The sequence below is a fragment of the Hemitrygon akajei genome, unplaced genomic scaffold (genome assembly GCF_048418815.1).
Source record: "Hemitrygon akajei unplaced genomic scaffold, sHemAka1.3 Scf000134, whole genome shotgun sequence".
Classification (NCBI taxonomy): domain Eukaryota; kingdom Metazoa; phylum Chordata; class Chondrichthyes; order Myliobatiformes; family Dasyatidae; genus Hemitrygon; species Hemitrygon akajei.
The window spans coordinates 100722-120661 of NW_027332020.1; the positions used below are offsets into that span (position 1 = coordinate 100722).

A 19940-nucleotide genomic window follows, 5' to 3' on the forward strand; every position below is an offset into this window, starting at 1 on the left:
GCTGACTGGCCACCTCCTCCTGTTTCTCACTTAATATCTCAGTGTTCCTATCCAGTGAGGCTCCGGAGGAATGTGAATAGAAATTAATGTTTATAAACATACCAATGATTTCAATGAAACTTGCGCAATTCCTGTTGAAGTGGGCATTGTGTATCGGACCGGGATGGTGATCGAACCCGTAACTCTGAGAGCCAGGAGGTGGAGCGATAGAGATGGGGAAGATACAGAGGGAAAAGTTAAAAATATAACCATATAACAATTACAGCACGGAAACAGGCCATATTGGCCCTTCTAGTCTAGTACATTTTGTCAGTAATTTTTGTAAATCACTGTTGTTTGGGTGGGTGGGATACAACGAGCTCTCAGAATTCTCTTCCAGAGTCTAAAGACGTCCCAATGTCAGTAATTTTTCTTGTCTGCAAGAACCAAACCGTTCAGGATTACAGATGGCCAGTAAAGTCAATTGGGATTGTGAATATTGGAGTCTCCATGCAGGTGGAAGTCATGTTTCTGTACTGGATCATTGAATATTTCGCCCTTCTCTTGGTTGTACGTAGGTAGCTGAATTTAATTCATGCTTTTGCTAGGTTAACAAGTTGCCTGTGCACTCAAAATGTTGGATGAACTTAGCATCTATGGAGGGGAATAAACTGCAGTTTCGGACTGAGACCCTTCATCAGCACTGAAAAGGAAGAGGAATGAAGTCGGAATGAGGAACCGCTGTAAGAACATACTGGCTTAAATGCCTCTGACTGGAGTTTCTCCAGCACTTTGTGTCTACTCCAGCATCTTGTGTTTATAACAATTTCGCTGCATGGGAGATGTGTAAAGAGGGTCTAAACCCAATGTGATGGGAGACTGCCTTGGGAATGGTGAAGAATTTGAATTACTTCAAACTTGGCAGCTAAAATATTTAACATGCAGGAAGAGAACGGTTGTGGATCAGCTGCTGGCTGAATTTGTGGGGATTGATGGGATGGAAGATGTGTTGTTGAGACTTTTACAGGCACCCGGGAAAACAATCCAGTGATCACACTGAAGAAAGCTTCTTGAGTTTCAACCAGGCAGCTGTAAATCAGCTCAGCAACTAACTCAATGGTTGAGAAGAACTCTTTCAGAATGATTATGTCCTTCTGCAGTGTTGAAGTTAAGTAGCACTTCTCATTTCTGAGTATGGGGCAATGACTGATAACTCATTATTGTTGCACTGAATGTAACATTTTCAGTCTGAACAAAAAAAATGTGGCTGGTGTAAATATGAAATGAGGTGTAAAATGCGGCAGGTAGGTCGGGCAGCTTGTGAGGGGCGAGGGGTCCAGTCACCGGTTCAGACGGGAGACCCTCCACACGTCACGTGATCCGGTTTCCCGCTCCCATTTCAACGCAGATCAGCAGCATCTGCGGTTTCCGCTTCCGAGGCCCCGCCCCCGCTCTCACAGTCTCCGGATGGGCGTGGTTTTCTTTCCGTTCTCAGTTGAAGTGGATCATCGGCGGGGAGCCCGGGGACCGATCACTGTCTGCGGGACAAATTGATCAAGTTCTCATCAGTGAGTATTGAGGCCGGTCACTCGGGGTGAACGCGACCGACAATCTCACATCGGGGAGTAATGAAGCCGTTCCCGGGGGCCGGGAACCTGGGCAGAGAGTTCCGTTAACTTCCTCGAACTGCCGGCCTCGTCCCGCTTCCTGGATATACCCTGTCGTGGTCGGTCCCGGTTATGGGGCTTTCGCACCGAACCGCCTGAGATGAGTCCCCGCTCAGCCCCTGGTGTTCTGGTCCCAGGAGCGGGATGAGGTGAAGATGCCGAGATTAAACTCATGCATTAAGATTTTCCTGGGGAACTGGGGAACTTTACCTCCATCAGCCGGCCCGGTAGCGGATCCGAACTTCACCTGGATCGATGCCTTGGGTCGATAATTGTTTTACATGTTTCCATCACACTGGAAGCGGCCATTCGGCCTGTTGTGTTCTTGCAGACAGAGGGTTAAACAGAGTAATCGCACCCTCGGAGACTCCTCCACGTGTATGAGTAGTTTCATCTTTCCCCGTTCAGACAGGACAGTGAGATCTAGATCTCTCACGTCCTCTCTGGGGATTGGGAATTTTATTTCCATCTTCTCTCCATTGCTACGACCGGCAGAAACGCTGACAGTGTTTCCCGATATCTGGCCCTATAAATGCGGGAATTAAGTTTTTATCATTTATCTGGGTTTCTCGGAAATGTGTACAGTCCCTCCAGAATTTCTAAAGGAGCAACCCAAGCTGTGTAATATTTCCACATGATCGAAATGGGGAATCTTTATTTGGTTTTCCATGTACAGGGGTAGAGTGAAAATCGTGTCTCTGGTATTCTCCACAGAGATCAATACATTGCAGCAGTACATTGAGGTAAAACAAATCATTCTGGTTATAGAGAAAGTGCAGTGCAGGTGAATATGTGGTGCAAGGTCACATCGATTTAGACTGTGAGATCAGGAGTCCACTCATCACACTGTTCGCTTCTAACAGCAGAATGGACACTGTCCTTCACCCCGGTGGCATGTTTCTGTTTTATTTTATCTTCGCCCCTATGGGAGGGTGAGAAGTGAGAATGTTCAGGGTTGTAGGGATCTTTCATTATGCTGGCTGATTTACTGAGTCAGTGGGAAGTATAGACAGGGTCCATGGAGGGGAGATTGGTTTCTATGTTGTAGTCCGCTGTGTTCACAGTTCTCCGCTATTTCACTCAGTTAAAGGAAGAGCAGTAGCCGTGTGAAGATGTGAAGTATCAGGATGGGATACTTTGTGCGGAGCATTGATGAAGCAGAGTGGAAAAGGGCACATACTGAAATTCGTATTATTTGTTTTGGCTTTGTTATATTGGAATATGTTTTCTAGTAGTGCGTACTATTATTTCAATATCTGTGTATTACTGAATAACCATCAGAGAGTGCTGTTGATTCCATCTCCAGCCTGGACAATTCTGCTCATGCCCATCTAGTTAAACCTCTGTCCAGTCTGCATCCCACCACTTCAATGATATATATCAATCATCCTGTACAATCTCTGGGAGTCTGGATTCCACCACATGAATTATATACCTTAACCATCTTGTTCAATTTTTGTCCAGCCTGCATCCAATCACCACAATGATATATATCAGCCATCTTGTTCAACCTCTGTCCAGTCTGTATCCCAGCCTGCATGTCAGTGTCGAGACATCGTTAATTGGTTATTCATGCCATTTATCTGTATATGAATGCACATGGCACGGTTAGAAAGTCTGATACTAAATTCGGGACTGTGATTGATATTTCAACAGGTTACAATGAATTTCAAAGACATCTTGGTAAGTTATGGAAATGAACTGAGAAATGGCGAATGGTTTTCAACTTGAACAAGTGAGAGTTGGTGCATTTGGACAGTCAGGCACGGGTAGGACTGGTATAGTGAATAGGAGGGCACCGAGTGTTGTGGAACAAATTGAGGAACAAAACAATATCATTAATACGCAATGGAGAATACAGTGCAGATAGAGAGCAGATAATGACTCTTACACACAGGTTTAACTCTGATACAGGGACTTCCAACTAAAATATGAAAATACTTTTTGTCTTGTTGAATAATTCCAGTATTTTGTTTTATTTATGTCAAAGATTATTTTCCCAACTTGCTATTTCGGATGCATGGTGGGTCTACATTGTGTTTAACAAGGTACTATATAACTATCTGATAATAGCCTGGTGATATGTCCAAAGAACTCTTGACCGAGTTTAGGTGATAATAATGGTCTTAAAGTCCTGGCGGAGAAATTGTAGTGCTTCAGGACAAGATGCCGTGATGCAATGTGTGAGATTGCATTGTTCAGGATGTCAGAGTGATTCTATATAGACTCAAACCATGTATTGCCACTGGTGTCAACGCCAGGGGATGTAAAACTGAAGGGAGATGGTGAGAATCAGGTGTGTCTGAGATATCTGTATAATACAGTGACGAGTGGAATGGATGTCCCATTGGTCAGCAGAAATGCGTTCAACAAACACTGCTGTAACAGCAGTCCATTACGGACCGTAGCGCCACCAGTGGTAGGAGGGCCAAAGCATTGGGTGCTGCCTGCTCAACTTGTCTTGCCTTACCTTTTTGACATCACTCCTGGTCCAGAACACAAGATTGGCTCCTAAAAGGGAATTGCCTGCAATATAGCCAATAGATGCCCTGGAGAAGCCTGGCCCAGCGTACAATCCATGGAGAGATCAGAAATGGACATTGTGTTACTGTGGGTGGATGGGCGCAGGTGGACCAGGCCATGTCAAGGCTTTAGTGGACAGGCCCAAGATGTTTGGAAATGTTTGCCTAAGTTTAAAAACAAGTGTTCCCCTTTAAATCCCGAATAATATTTGACCCTCATGTTATTTGTTTTGTTACAGAGCAGCAAAAACTGAGCACAGCTGTCCTCAAAATGGCTGAAGATGCGAGCAGTGAAGGAGTTCCAGTGCCGTCAACATCAGGAAAGGACACGGGTATGTAAGCGAATTATTTTAATTTATAAATACTCTGCTAAATCTGTGTCTGGGGTTAACTCAATATCGGCAATTCACAAAGTGTTTGTGAGAACTCAGCAGAGAGATGAGAGAGAGAATTAACATCTCTGGGAGAAACACAGTCACTCGTGGAAGGAGTACAGTTACCGTCTGCTCCTTCTCCTCGAGCAGATTCTGATGCACATTAAAATAGCGGGTTACTCCAGAAGACAAGACATTCTGCAGATGCTGGAAGTTTTGGGCAATAAAAAGACACACAAAATATTGGCAGAATTCAGCAGGTCAGACAGCATCCATGGAAAGGAATAAACATTTGACATTTCGGATCAGGACCACGATGAATAGAAAGTAATGTGGCAATATCTAGAATTTCTGTTCCCTCATTTCCAGTCCGATGAAGGACCTTGGCCCGAAACGTTGCTTGCTTATTCACCTCCATAGGTGCTGCCTGACATGCTGAGTACCTGCAGCATTTTGCGAGATATCCCAGAGATTTGCTGAGGAAGGGGTTGACCAAGCAGGCAGACAGTAACCCGGTTGTGATGGTCAGTACCAGGAGAGTGATGGTGCTGGGTTACTATATTCTCAGAAATAAGCAGAATCCTTTCCAAACAGAGAGGTATATTCCTGGGGACACGAAAGAGCAGCTTTCAACAGATGGAACTATATCCCCTCTTACACCACCGGCGCCTCCCACCTCCTGGTCCAAGACCATTCCTCCCTCCCCCCCGTTCCAGTATATCATATATGTCAAACTCAAGGCCCGCGGGCCAAATCCGGCCCGCGGTGGAATTATCTTTGGCCCGCGAGATAATATCTAATTACTATTAAAGCTGGCCCCAGTAATCGAAGCGCCTATGGCGTATGATATGGCTAATGCTGAGTTTATTCCGCTACCGGGTTTTCAGGATTTTTAGTGTTTATTCGGCAGTCTTGCTCCGCAGTCTTCTTCATAAGAAACGGAATTTGTAAAGTGAAACACTTTGTAGTTATAGCAGGGACTGAGACACATGAGAGCAGGCTGAAAAAACGGAGGCAACGAAAGCTGCGTTCGCACGCGTCCGACTGATCCGGCCCGCATGAAGCTGCATTTTGCTCAATCCGGCCCGTGACCTAAAATGTGTTTGACACCCCTGCAGTATATGTATTTCGGACTGTGACTGGTGATCTTTAGGTTCCAGAGAGAAAGTTTCTGCCCATTATGAGGTCAGTAATTTCTTTAATGCTCCTCATATTCCTTCATAGGTCCGAGCTCAGCGATCACCGGGCCCCTGGAAAGCTGGGACGATTCCCAGCTGCTGCAGTTGACGGACTTCTACCGGGACAGGCTGGAGCAGGCGTTGGAAGAAGAGGTTCATGGAGTGAGCCTGGCATTAACGGCCGAGAATCAGTTCAGCGGAGTGGAACATCGGGTGAGTGGGAGGAAAATTTGAATTTTCGGACATCACAGGACTGATGGGGTGTCGGAACTCTGACTCATCAGATTTTATAATTAGATAAAAGAACAACTGGGAAATAAATACTGTACATGCAATCGCAAACATGTGAATCTGAAACAGTGATAGGAAGGGGTGGACTGGTGGGTAGTTGTTCAATGTTCAGAGTGAGTTGAGCAAGTAATAGTTGTGTGTGCTTACAGTATGAAATGGAAATGTGACGGGAGGTTTCGGTTTGGGAATAACATGCAGCATGGCGGCAGGATGTCAGTGAGAACCGGGGCATCACCTGTGGGTGCCGGGGGAGCTCGAGTGTGCTCTGTTCTGGGTGGAGATGATTGTGTTACGATCTGCAACTCCAAACAGTGTGGATCGGGGAATACTGTAATGTGTAATCACCGAATAAACCTTCACTGGAAAAGGCAAAGGAAAGGTGTCAAATGTCATCCAGTAATCCGCTATCATGTTGGACACTGGCAGATTGAGGAGATGAATCATTTCACCTTTTGTGCAACTTCCCTGCGACTGTCCACTCTGTTGTAAAAACCCTGATGTTTTCTTTCTTCATCTGTGATTGTTGTTTTCTGATTTATGTTTTACATCTACACTCAGAATGTCCATGTCCAGACAGGATCAGCACCCGTCCGGGTGACTGCTCAGTGTGATCCCGTTACAGAGCACATCATTTACTTCTCATTCACTGTGTGAATCTGTCAGTCCCCAATAAGTTCACTATTGCTCTTCACAGAAAATCTCTGATCTCGCTGATAAAGGAGAGTGCGCGGACAGTTCTAAACTCCTCCTGAGCCTGGTGATGGAGAAAGGCTCTCGCGCCCGGAGGGTGATGTGGGAAACCTTTGTGAAAATGCGGAACGGTGTCCCAAATTTGGACAAAATCCTGAAGGAAATACAGATATATGGTGAGATAATATCAGGCATTAATTAAAAGAAAACAACTTATATTTCTTTGCACCAAAAAGTCAAAACCTTCCCTTGTCAGCCACTGCCCCTCCTAACAGCCTCATCCTTAACCATTTTCTAAACTCCCACGGTTCCTGCAGATTATCTTTTCTTAGAGTTGGGCGTCACTGAAGTTCCAGTCACAGAATAGTAATAATAGCATCACTTTAATTAGAAAAGCGGGTAACATCCCAACTGGTCTGTTCAACCACAGAGCAGCATATGAACACATTGTGTTCACATCTGCACTCCCTAGTGCAAACACTGCTGCAGTGTTAGAGAGGGTGAGACTGGGGGACATATTCCTCAGCTCAGTCCACAGAAGCTGAAATTCATGTGTGCCGGTGTTGTGTGATAGACACTGTGGAACTGTGAGAGATGGGAATTCGGACAAGGAAAGCCAGGATTGTGGGATCACAGCAAGGAAGTTGCAGAGGACTGAAAATATCTATAAATAATATTGCAATTAGTTATATTGTGACCGTCTGGATGGGAAGCTTCACTACATCCATAAGCCCGTCATGTCTGTGAAAACGGAGCCCGGGGCAGTGCATGGGCTCAGAGATTGTAAGGCTTCATCACTACAGACTGAGTTAGATCTGTAACAGAGGAAAGAGCGTTGGAAAGACAAATATCACAAAACTTATTAATATTACATCAGCTCATGTTTTATCTGATTATTAGAAGCTTTTAATAGAAATATAAGGAATCCTCTTCAGAACCCTGGTTCAGTCTCTCTCATTTACACGAACAAATCGCAAAGATGATAATTTAAATATGGGACCATTGATAGACAAATCAGGAAGCTTACAAACTACTCAAGTCTCTGTCACCTCTGCTAATGCTGTTCCAGTTCACATCCGGTCGATGAAACCCCTCAGTTTCCCTACACCATGGATTTGGTAAATTGCTGCAAGCCTGTTCTTCACTTTTCCTCATGTTGTTTCCCGAGAGAGCAGACACAACTGTGAAATTCCTACAGCCATTTATGAATATGAAACAGATACACTCCCTGATTATTGAAGAACGTAATTTCTGCCACTGTCACATTCTCTAAAGTAAATATGTCCACAATCACTGTTTTCCTACGCTCCCCATCACAGTCGAATACATTAAATGGAGACCCCACACATACACTGGGTCAGGACCCCGCACAGGGTCCTGACACACTGTGAGACCCCACACACCTCTGTTATGGTCCTGATAGACTGTGAGATCAGATCTTGTTAGGGAGATTAATGTAAATGAACCCTTAGGAGGCAGCTAGAGACTGCATAAATGAACAGGAAATGCAATATATTGTAGCAAAAGTGAGTGGGAAGTTAGTTGATTGGGAAGCTTTTAAAATCTAACAAAAGGCAACAAAAATAGATGAAGAAAGCGAAAGAATTGAAATTATCGGCTAACACACAGAAAATGACGAAGAAACTCAGCAGACCAGGCAGCATCTATGGAGAAAGTACAGTCAACGTTTCGGGCCGAGAACATTCGGTGGGACTGGAAATAGAACGCTGAGGAGTTGGTTTGAAAGGTGGAGGGCGGGGGTGGAAGGGGAGAGAGAAACGCCAGCTGGTAAGTGAAACATGGAAGGGGAAGGATGAGCGAAGAGCTAGGAAGCTGTTTAATGGAAGAGACAGAAGGCCATGAAAAAAAGGAAAAAAGGGGGTGGAGAGAGCACCAGAGGGAGGGGTAGATAATCTCGGTATGGCCTCGGTGAGACACGACGTAGACTGGGAGACCGTTTCGTCGAGCATGTATACTGTGTCCGCCAGAACAAGCGGGATCTCCAGAGGCCACCCATTTTATTGCCACTTCCCATTCCCATTCCGATATTTCACTCCATGGCCTCCTCCACCGTCGGGGTAAGGCCACTCTCAAGTTCGAGGAACAAGACCTTATGTTCCGTTTGAGTAGCCTCCAACCTGATGGCATGAATATTGATTTCTCCGATTTCTCAATCCTCCAGTAAAGCTTCCCCTCCTCCTTCACCGTTCCCCATGCCCTCGTACTTCTCTCGTGTTATCTCCTTGCCACCTCCCTCTGGAGCACCCCACACCCACCTTTATCTTTCTTCCATGGCCTTCTGTCTCTATCAAGAATCAACTTCCCAGCGCTTTGCTTCATCCCTTCCCCTCCAAGTTCCACCTATCACCTGGCATTTCTCTCCTACCCCCACCCCACCTTTCAAATCTTCTCCTCAGCCTTTGTCTCCAGTCCTGCCGACGGATCTCGGCCCGAAACTTCAACTGTCCCATAAATGATGCCTGGCCTGCTGAGTTCCTTCAGCATTTTGTGTTTGTGTTGCTTGGATTTCCAGCATCTGCAGATTTCTTCTTGTTTGTGAAACTCTTGGCCAGTTAGCCTAACTTAAGTGATTGGGAAACTGTTGGAGTCTATACATTATTTTAAATTACTGGGATTGCACATAATAACATTGCACATACGGATTGCTATGTTTACTCTGATTGCAAATTTAGATGGAGACGTAACGTAAAGATTTTTACTCCTCATGTATGTGAAGGATGTAGGAAATAAAGTTAATTCAATTCAATTATTAATATTCAGGTTTTGAGGTATTTAGAGCCTAATGATAAAATAAGTCAAAATCAGCGTAGTTTATATGAAGGCAAATTTTGCTTTACGAATTTGCTAGAGTTCATTGAATAAATACCAAGCAGGGTTGAAAAAGGAGAGCAGAGGATGTCATTTAATTGGATTTTCAGAAGGGATTTGATATGTTGCCATACATGAGGCTGCTTAACAAGATAAACTCCAACGGCGTTACAGAAAAGATACTGGCATGGATAGTGGAATGGCCGACAGGCAGGGGGCAGCAAGTGGGAATAAAATGAATCTTTTCTGGTTGGCTGCCGGTGACTAGTGGTTTTCCTCAGGGGTCAGTATTGGGTCCGCTACTTTTCAGATTGTTTGTTAATGATTTAGATCATGTAACTGATGGTTTTGTGGCAAAGGTTACAGATGATACGAAGATAGGTGGAGGGATCGGTAGTTCTGAGGGAGCAATGCGATTGCAGCAACACTTAGACAAATTAGAAGAATGGGCAAAATCTGGCAGATGGACTACAGTGTTGGAAAACATATGATAATGCATTTTGGTAAAAGGAACGATACTACAGACTGTAATCTAAATTAGGTGAATGTTTAAACATCCGAGTTTAATGTGGCATTATGCTGGCATCAATGTTGTGTGGCGAAGGGCCTATTTCTGTGCTGCTCTATTTTCTACGCAGGTCCTGTGACAGTTCAAATCCTGACCCACCTGCTACCGAAATTCCTCGGTCTCTGCTCTCTTCTTCATCACCCGACCTGTAATCGCCATGGTTTTCAAACTTGTATTGAAAGTCACAGACCGGTAGCATCTCCCCTTTCTCCCCTTTCCACAGACGTTGTCTGACCTATACGCACATCTACACTCGCGTCCTTCTACAGCTGTGCTGCAGAGGACAGGCCAACACGCTGCATATCTGTGGCTGACTGGAAGGCCCTACAACGGGTTGTCAAAACTGCCCAGTGCATCACCGGCATCCCCAGCCTACCTTCTATCAGGGACGTACATACAGAAAGGCTCCGGAAAAGGGCCATTAGCATCAGTAGGGATACCACCTATCCTGGTATGGGCTGTTTGCCCTTCTCCCATGAGGGAGCAGGCTACATAGCATGCACAGCATGGCAACCAGACTCAAAATCAGTAACTTTTCCCAAGCAGTAAGACGGATCAACACCTCCAACTGTTAAAGGCGGATCAACCCGTTGCAATAACGCAAGGTACCACGAAATCAATAAAACCATAAAACAAGAGAAACTTCATCAAACATCACTTTTTATTCATAGCATACTATGGGGGGAGTTACAGATGATCTCCCAAAGAGACAGTGCCCTCCCCCAGAACACAATTCCACACAATTTATAACAGCAATCATTACAGGAAATATTATAATTACGTGATTTAATACAGTTTTAGAATAGTTTCTATCATATGCTAAGATACAATTTGATGTAAAATCATTATTGGTTAGTTATAATTATTCCTGCCAAGGCCAGCCAAACTTGCTCATATTGGTACCTCCCCCGACACTTCCCCCTGCTCTCGAACATTATGTCCCATATTTAGTTATGTCTTAAGATGTCCATTCAATCATACTATACCCATATTTAGTTATGCTTAGCACTTTTAGAGAACATGCCTAGTGCGTCACCTGTTTCCGGGTAGAGTTTCTTTCTGACTGCTCAGTAACATAAGGTACGTAAGCTGATCATACCCCTTAATCCATTCCCTCATCTACCTATCCCTCTACCTAAGTTTACCTTTCCCTTCATCACACAGACTAAGCTACCCTCCACAACTGACAACCCCCACTCCACCACCACCACCTGAGTTCAGAGTGACTCCTGGACCGTATATATTTATATTTATTGTGTTTTCCATTGTGTTCTTTATCTGAGTTTTCTGTGCTACATCAGATCCGGAATAACAATTATTTCCTTCTCCATTGCACTTGTGTATCTTCAATCTTGACTCTTCTGAGGATTTGCAACACAGACACTTTCGGAGACACCAGACTGCAGATTTTCTGGAGGAACTCAGTGAGCTGAGCAGCATCTGTGATGGTTAGACGGGTGGTGTGGGAGACACCAGACTGCAGATTTTCTGGAGGAACTCAGTGAGCTGAGCAGCATCTGTGATGATGGGGGGGGGGGGGGAGATTTGTCTGCATTTTCAGTCAAGATGCTGACTGTCTCCATCCCTTGAGCAAGACAGTGACATTTTCTCCCCCAACAACTCCCACCCACAGTGCACATGCTGATCAACAAATACACTTTGTGCTTTGAATAAGTGACGGTATGAGGGGGAGCTGTGATTCCCCGGCCTGTTCTTTTGTCAAAATGCCCACTACCCTTTTCTCCATCTCCATATCAAACATCGGGCTTTCAAAGTTCTTCCACAAGAACAAAGATAGCTCTGGGTTATCTTTGTTTTCCAGTACAGGACAGTCGGGGGTCAGTAAGCTACCAGGGCAATACGCACCTTCACACCACAATTAATCTGGAAATGTGATGATCTGGTGTTTATCTGGACCAGGCCACTCTATCCAGTCAGGAGTCTGTTAATTGAATTTACTGTACGAGGCTCCATTGATGAATCCAATTAATGAAATAGCTTTGAACTAATTCTAGAGTACTTAAATACTAAGTTCTGAATTAAGGCATCTAACAGTTTGTCCACTGTCTGTTCCCATGGAAGAAGTTCAACAGAAACACAAGGAGACTCTGCGGGCACAAACTGAAAAACTGAGAGTGAACACGATCCTGATGAGGGAGAAGGTGAAGGTTTTCCAGCTGGTTGATCGATACGCTGAACTCACGGTCATTTCCACTGTTCGAGATCGGACACTGGTGGAACATGAGCTGATGGCAAGAGGCAGAGACCACGAGGAGTGGAGAGAGAAACATCTCCGTGGAGAGCTGGAAAAATTCGGGACTGAAACATTGTTCCGGAGCAGCTTTTCCCGGAGTAACTCCAAATCTGGGAGCTCGGCAGCAGTGGCTGGAGCCCCGGGGATCGGGAAAACAACAATGGTACAAAAGATTGTTTACGACTGGGCCACGGGGAAAATATACCAACAATTCCAGTTTGTGTTCAGTTTCAAATTCCGGGATTTAAACTCCATTAACCGTCGAACAAGCCTGATGGAACTGATTCTGGATCAGTATCCTTACTTTGGGAATATCCTGAGAGAGGTCTGGAAGAACCCAGAGGGATTGCTGTTTATATTAGATGGTTTGGATGAATTCATGCACAGAATCGATTTTGCTGACAGTCAAAGAGACAGAGAACGCAAGCACCAGTGCCCAGATCCTGAGTGCTGGTGTGAAGTGTCAGACATTGTGTACAGTTTAATCCAGCACAAGCTGCTCCCAGGGTGTTCAGTGCTGGTGACGACACGCCCCACTGCGTTACATTTATTGGAAAAGGCTGAGATTAGTGTCCGGGCTGAAATCCTGGGATTTTCTGGTGAGGAACGGAAGGAATATTTCGTCAGGCATTTTGAAGATCAGACCGTGGCTGCAGCTGTTTTCAAATACATGCAGGAGAACAAGATCCTGTACACCATGAGCTACAACCCCTCCTACTGCTGGATCCTTGCATTGGCACTGGGTCCCTTCTTCGCAAGAAGAGTCAGGGACCCACAGCAGGTTCCCAAGACCATCACCCAACTGTACTCCTACTATATTTACAACATCCTGAAAAACCACGGCCGAGAGATCGAGAACCCCCGTGATGTGTTACTCAGGGTTGGTCAGATGGCCTTCAGAGGAGTGTCCGAGAAGAAGATTGTGTTTACAGATGGAGATTTGATCAAGTACAATCTGCAGCCTTCCCAGTTCCTGTCCGGGTTCTTGATGGAGCTTTTGGAGAGAGAGGATTCTGCCCACAGCGTGGTGTACACATTCCCACACCTCACCATCCAAGAGTTTGTAGCGGCAGTAGCACAATTCCTGACTATACATCCCGGGGATATCCTGAAATTTCTCACTGAAGCCCACAAGACGTCAGATGGGCGATTTGAGGTATTTCTCCGTTTTGTTGCTGGTCTCTCCTCCCCAATGACAGCTCGGGGCCTGGAGGAGTTTCTGGGTCCATTTCCTCATCAAACAACCTGCCGGGTGATTGACTGGGTGAGGGAGGAGGTTAAACGCCAGAGTGGTAACACGAGGAGCGAAGCTGGTAAAAGGAGCCTCCTGAACACATTGCACTACCTGTTTGAGTCTCAAAATCGTGGGCTGGCTCAGGACACACTGGGATCTGTGGAAACACTTTCATTCAGTCGAATGTTACTGACCCCGATTGACTGCGAAGTCCTGTCTCATGTCATTGGAATCTGTGATACAATAAAACACCTCGACCTTTTGGACTGCCGCATTCAGTGTGAAGGAATCCAGCGGCTGGGACCAGGGCTGCACAAGTGTCAGGAGTTAAGGTAACTTGATTTATCTCTCACTCTGTACTGTGATACTGTTCCATTGTGTTATTTCAATGTTAAGGAATTTGGATAAAACTATAGTGAATCAGATAGTAAAGAACTGTGTCAAATGAGCAGGAGATCTGTCAGTAAATCCCCAAAGTCAGGAAGGTTCTGTGGTTCTTTGTGAGGGGATGTTGGACCCTTCATCAGATCAGTGAACAATGGCCATTGGTTTAATGGTCGTAAATGACAGGGATGGCAGTGTTTCTTGCTGCCTGTGACACGTCCATTGACGATGCCCATGTCACTGTTTCTGACACCCAGACCAACACTGACTGCAGCAGGTTGTTTGGAGATTTCCACCCACTTCCCCTGAAGGTCAGTGTGCTGTCCCAGTGAAAGGGATTGTCTCCCCCTTCCGGTGTGTGACTGTCACCATAACTCCACCTGCGTCATTTTGCTCATTACCACCATATACCCAGACCTCACGTGGGCATCTCATCTCCGATTGTGGGCCTTAGTTTAGGGCAACCTTTCCCGTGTGATATACGTCCAGATCACCTCCCTAGTGGGACAGAGAGATAGATACTTCATTGATCTAAAAGGGAATTACAGTGTTACAGTGGCATTACAAGTGCACAAACATGTAAATATACAAATATGAGAAGAGAAGCAGAAAAGAATAAAAAGTAAACAACTGAAACAGTCTAACAGGAAAGAGTAATCACTTCCCCGGCTATGGGTTGACTTCTTATAGAGCCTAATGACCGAGGGTAAAGATGACCTCATATAGCACTTTTTGGAACAGCATAGTTGTCTTAGTCTATTACTCAGAGTACCCCTATATTCAGCCAAGGTGACATGCAGAGATGGAGAAATATTGCTCAGAACTGCCAGGATTTTCCGGAGTGTCCTTTGTTCTACCACAGCCTCCATTGTGTCTAGTGTGACTCCTATAACGCTGTCAGCATTTCTGTTCAGTTTATTGATCCTGTTGGCATCACCCGTGGTGATGCTATTGCTCCAGCACACCATATATAAGAGATTATACTGGTGAAAACAGACTGGTAGAACATGTGAAGGAGAGGCCTGCATACTGCAAATGAACGCTAACTCGTCAGGAAGTCAAGGCAACTCTTTCCTTTCTTGTACACAGCCATGTGTTGGCAATCCACTCAAGTCTGTCATCCAGACACTTGTCCTCACCACATCCACGTTCTCACCATCAGTAGTAACAGGGAGCCGTGAAGGTCTGATCTTCCTAAAGTATGTCAATATCTCCTTTGTCTTACTGAGTTGAACTGCAGATCATCTTTTCTGATTACTATCCTCCTGTTAGGATCTCTCTTCCCCATCCCCCTTACTTCTGTGCGATCTGTTTCTCTACCTCTTCTTCCTGTTGGGATCTCTCAGCCTCATCCCCCCTTCCTTCTGAGAGATCTCCCTCCCCATCCCACTTCCTCCTGAGAGATATCTCTCCCCATCCCACTTTCCTCCTGAGGGATCTCCCTCCAAATCCCCCTTTCTCCTGAGGGATCTCCCTCCATTCCCCCTTCCTCCTAAGGGATCTCCCTCCCAATCCTCCTTCCTCCTGAGGGATTTCTTTCCCCTTCCCCTTCCACCTCTGGGATCTCTCTCCCTCACCGCTTCTGCTAGAGGATTCTTCCCAATCCCCCTTCCTCCTGAGTGATCTCTGTCCCAATCCCCCTTCCTCCTGAGGGATCTCCCTCCCACTCTCCCATCCACCTGAGGGATCTCTCTCCCCCATCCCCCTTTCTCCCATGGGGATCTCACTTTCCCCATACCCTTTCACTCCTGTTGAATCTCTTCCTCGATAATCCCGTTTCCTTTGTCATCTATCAGCTCCAGTGCTTTCACTCTGGTGGAGTCACTCTCACCGTCACCCCTGGACATTTTTCCACCCACAACTCCTCATTGTGGGACTTCTGTCCCACCCTTCAACCTGCCCTTTCCGACCCTCTCAAGTCAGGATTATTTTTCTAAAATTGAAAATTGTCGGGAAGTGAAACAAAATATGGTAAGTTAACAGGGACAGAACGACAGACTAAATTACTAACATTCGGTGACTAACGTGAAGCTGAGAAATTCCGATCAGCGATTTATCAGAGGGTTTAATGTTTCCTCGAATCTCCGAGTGATGAAATTCCCTCAGACCCACCGTTGGAATCACTTTGTTCATCAAATTGTCTGTCTGTGTTTAGACTTGGGTGGAATGAACTGGGAGATTCAGGAGTGGAACTTGTGTTTGCGGCTCTGAGGAACCCGAAGTGTAAAATACAGAAACTGTGGTAAGTACCAGACTGTGGGAGATTGTGTTTACAGTCACTGGGTATCAGACACTGAACATTAATATGATCAGTTGTCAGTACTATCTCTTGTCTTTCTGTGTCCTGCACCCTCACTCTCTCTCATCTCCAGGCTAAACCACGTGGGTATCACCGATTCTGGTGCTGAGGATCTCATCTCCGCTCTCAGTACAAACCGGTCACTGACAGTTCTGGACCTGAGTGGTAATGAACTGGGAGATTCTGGAGTGAAGCTTGTGTCTGTGGCTCTGAGGAACCCGGAGTGTAAAATACAGAAACTGGGGTAAGTATCAGACTATGGGAGATTGTGATTATAGTCACAGGGTGTCTGACACTGAACATTAATGTGATCAGTAAATGTGTTACTGATAAACACTGGGGATTTGTACCATCTCCTTTCTCTCCGTGTCTGTCACTCTCACTCTCTCTCATCTGAAGGCTAAGGGAGGTCAGTCTCACAGATTCTGGTGCCGAGGATCTCGCCTCTTCCCTCAGTACTAACCGATCACTGACGGAACTGGACCTGAGTCGAAATGAACTGGGAGGTTCTGGAGTGAAACTGGTGTCTGCGGCTCTGGGAAATGCAGAGTGTAAGATACAGAAACTGGAGTAAGTATCAGACTGGGACGTAGTGATACCAGAGATACCACACATCCCGGCCACTCCCTGTTTGACCAGCTGCCTTCCAGAAAAAGGTTCTTGACACTAAAAGCCAGAATAAATAGACTGAGGAACAGCTTCTACCCCAGAGCTGTGGCCTCCATCACACCACTCCCACAGAACAATGACTGAAACTGTGAGCACACACATGCACACACAAGGACTCAAACACTTGCACTAACGGCACTTTGTGCATTATTGTGATATTCCGGTGCTGCTGCAATTTTTTTTCTGCTACTTATCTATTTAATACTATTTTTCTATTACTGTCTTGTTTTTATCTACCGCTTTACTTAATTGCCTGAGAGGAAGCCAAACAGAGCTTCATTGTATCTATGTATAATGACAATAAAGATCATTCATTCATAGTCACTGGTTCCCTGACACTGAATATTAATGTGATCAGTGATTGTGTTGCTGATAAACACTAGGGATCTGTACCGTCTCTTATCTCTCTACATCCTTCACCGTCACTCACTCTCATCTCCAGCCTGGACGATGTTGGTCTCGGAGACGCTGGGGCGGAATATCTCGCCTCCACTCTCAATACAAACAGGTCACTGACGGAGCTGAACCTGAATGAAAATAAACTGGGAGATTCAGGAGTGAAACTGGTGTCTGCAGCTCTGAGGAACCCGGAATGTAAAATACAGACACTACAGTAAGTACCAAACTGTGGGAGATTGTGCTTACATTCTCTGGGTGTTTGACACTGAACATTAATGTGATCAGTAATAGTGTTACTGATATCGTCTCTTATCGCTGTGTCCTTCACTCTCACTCTCTCATCTCCAGGCTGTGGGGTGTTGGTCTCACAGATTCCGGTGCTGAAGATCTCGTCTCCGTTCTCAGTATGAACCGGTCACTGACAAGGCTAAACCTCGGATGGAACTCACTCAAAGACCGATCTGCTCCCGCTCTCCGCCGTCTCATTGAGACCCTCCCGAATCTGGAGCGGATCGAGTGAGTGTTTGTGTTAATATTCAGTGTGGTAAAATATCTGCGGATCCACGAGATATCTGCCGATATTTGTCTACGAGTGTTGTTGAAAAACTTTTTTTTAAAATTTATACATTTACGGGATGTGGGCGTCACCAGCTGAGTCAGGATTTATTGCTCATCCACAGTTGCCCTTGAGAAGGTGGTGAGGCCTTCTTGAAGCACGGCGGTCCCTATGGTGCGGGTATACCCACAGTAGATTAACCCCAGTCCCTGTTACTGATACTGTTATATAAGCTGTTTATTTCGCTGATTTTTCCATCTGTTTCAGGCTGCGGTACAATCAGTTCAGTTGGAATGGAAAGGAGGAACTGAAGTCCCTGCAGGAATGCAGACCTGGACTGGACGTGATCCTGTGAACATCTGCTTGTGGGATGGGGATATCTTACCCTCCCCTTTAATGACAGCCCTGTAGATTTAACTCCCGATGGTTGTAATGGACCCTGGCTCCAGACAAGACCTCGGCGATGACAGAAGTGATCTGCAGCCACGTCGTCCCACATTCCGTGCGGCGGCACAGCTTCCGCTGGATGTCCGGGTGCAGGTTTTGCCGGGTGACCCTAGGGAATTACACACCTAGGGTTGGGAGTCTGGCCGATATAATACCTCGACAGTGACCCTGGATCTGCAGCAATCTCAGACGCTGCCCTGACGTGTGATTGTATAATCATCAGTTCTCCGATGCAGGGTGACGGTGAGAAACGGAAGTGATTATTCAACCTGTCACTCGTTGTCACTGGTCAGTTTATTGTGAGTGACTCTCAGTGAATCCGGAGCAGCTTATTTATTCCCCCAAACCGGTAGGACACATGCTGCTTAATACATATTTGACATGATAAAATAAATTAATCTTCCTGTCTTGATGTCTGACTTGAGTTGTATTTGATACATAATGACCTGAGGTTACTGCTACCCCATGAACCACATGCACTGCAACAGTTGTCCTGAGCTCCTCACAGTGGCACAGCACCGTCTCACCTCCAGGCTGAGGGAGGCCAGTCGCAAAGTATCTCCTCCCTCTCCCCGTCTCAGAGATTCCTTTCTGAAGAGGAAGGATGAGTGAGAGCGGTTTTTAGTTTCTGTGTCCCTCTCACTGGAAGTTTTACCACGCATGGTTCCTGGTCTTCATATGGCAAACAGTGAAATTTACCGGGGTGGTTCCTCACCTGTCTACACACCTAGAGTTTTACTGAGCACGTTTCCCAGTCTCTGTATTCTCTCTCCACAACGCTTGGAGTAATAACTCACAGAATCTGGAGGTGAGGTTCTAAGAATGTCTGTGTTGTTGGAGGTATATTTATTATTTCTGATAAACAGTCCTTGAATTCCAGTGGAGGGTGGTCAAGATAGTCTTTCATTCCAGAGACCCCCGATTGAAAATGGTCTCTAGGGATAAAACAAAGCAAGGATATAAAACGTTCACCAGAGAGGGAGTGAAAAAACTGTCTGAAAATGGCGGCTAGGGAGAAGCTGCTGGGCTGATTGAAAATGTTGGTCATGAAAGAATCGATGGGCTGATTGACAATGGGCGTCATTGTCAATCAATGACTTAAGAAAGTAGCCGAAGAAATAGTGGATGCATTAGTGATAATTTTTCAAAACTCTTTAGATTCTGGATTAGTTTCTGAGAATTGGAGGGTGGCAAACGTAACCCCAACTTTTTAAGGAAGGAGTGAGAGAAACCAGGGAATTATAGACCGGTTAGCCTGACATCGGTGGTGGGGAAAATGCTAGAGTCGGTTATCAAAGATGTCATAACAGCACATTTGGAAAGCGGTGAAATCATCGCACAAAGTGAGCATGGATTTGTGAAAGGAAAATCCTGTCTGATGAATCTATAGAATTTTTTGAGGATGTAACTAGTAGAGTGGATAGGGGAGAGCCAGTGGATGCTGTATATATGTATTTTCAGAAGGCTTTTGACACGGTTCCACACAGAGGATTAGTGTGCAAACTTAAAGCACACCGTATTGGGTGTATGGTATTCATGTGGATAGAGAATTGGTTGGCAGATAGGAAGCAAAGTGTGGGAATAAACGGGACCTTTTCAG

At 45.5% G+C, this 19940-nt stretch overlaps 1 protein-coding gene across 1 annotated transcript; it reads left to right on the forward strand.

Annotated features, from left to right (window-relative positions):
- Nucleotides 1-1274: 1274 nt before the first annotated feature.
- Nucleotides 1275-18715, forward strand: LOC140723765 (NACHT, LRR and PYD domains-containing protein 3-like). The gene is made up of 12 exons (XM_073038300.1): nt 1275-1283; nt 1388-1547; nt 4408-4500; nt 5767-5933; nt 6706-6877; nt 12181-13918; nt 16126-16212; nt 16343-16513; nt 16669-16839; nt 17381-17551; nt 17686-17853; nt 18161-18715. The coding sequence occupies exons 1-12, from the start codon at nt 1275-1277 to the stop codon at nt 18246-18248; spliced, it is 3195 nt and encodes a 1064-aa protein (XP_072894401.1). The 3' UTR covers nt 18249-18715.
- Nucleotides 18716-19940: the final 1225 nt, after the last annotated feature.

Bases quoted from the DNA above. Each gene is read 5' to 3' on its own strand.
- LOC140723765 (XM_073038300.1), top strand. The intron at 1,548-4,407 runs GTGAGTATTGAG...GTTTTGTTACAG, and splicing joins AATTGATCAAGTTCTCATCA to AGCAGCAAAAACTGAGCACA. The intron at 17,552-17,685 runs GTAAGTACCAAA...TCTCATCTCCAG, and splicing joins TGTAAAATACAGACACTACA to GCTGTGGGGTGTTGGTCTCA.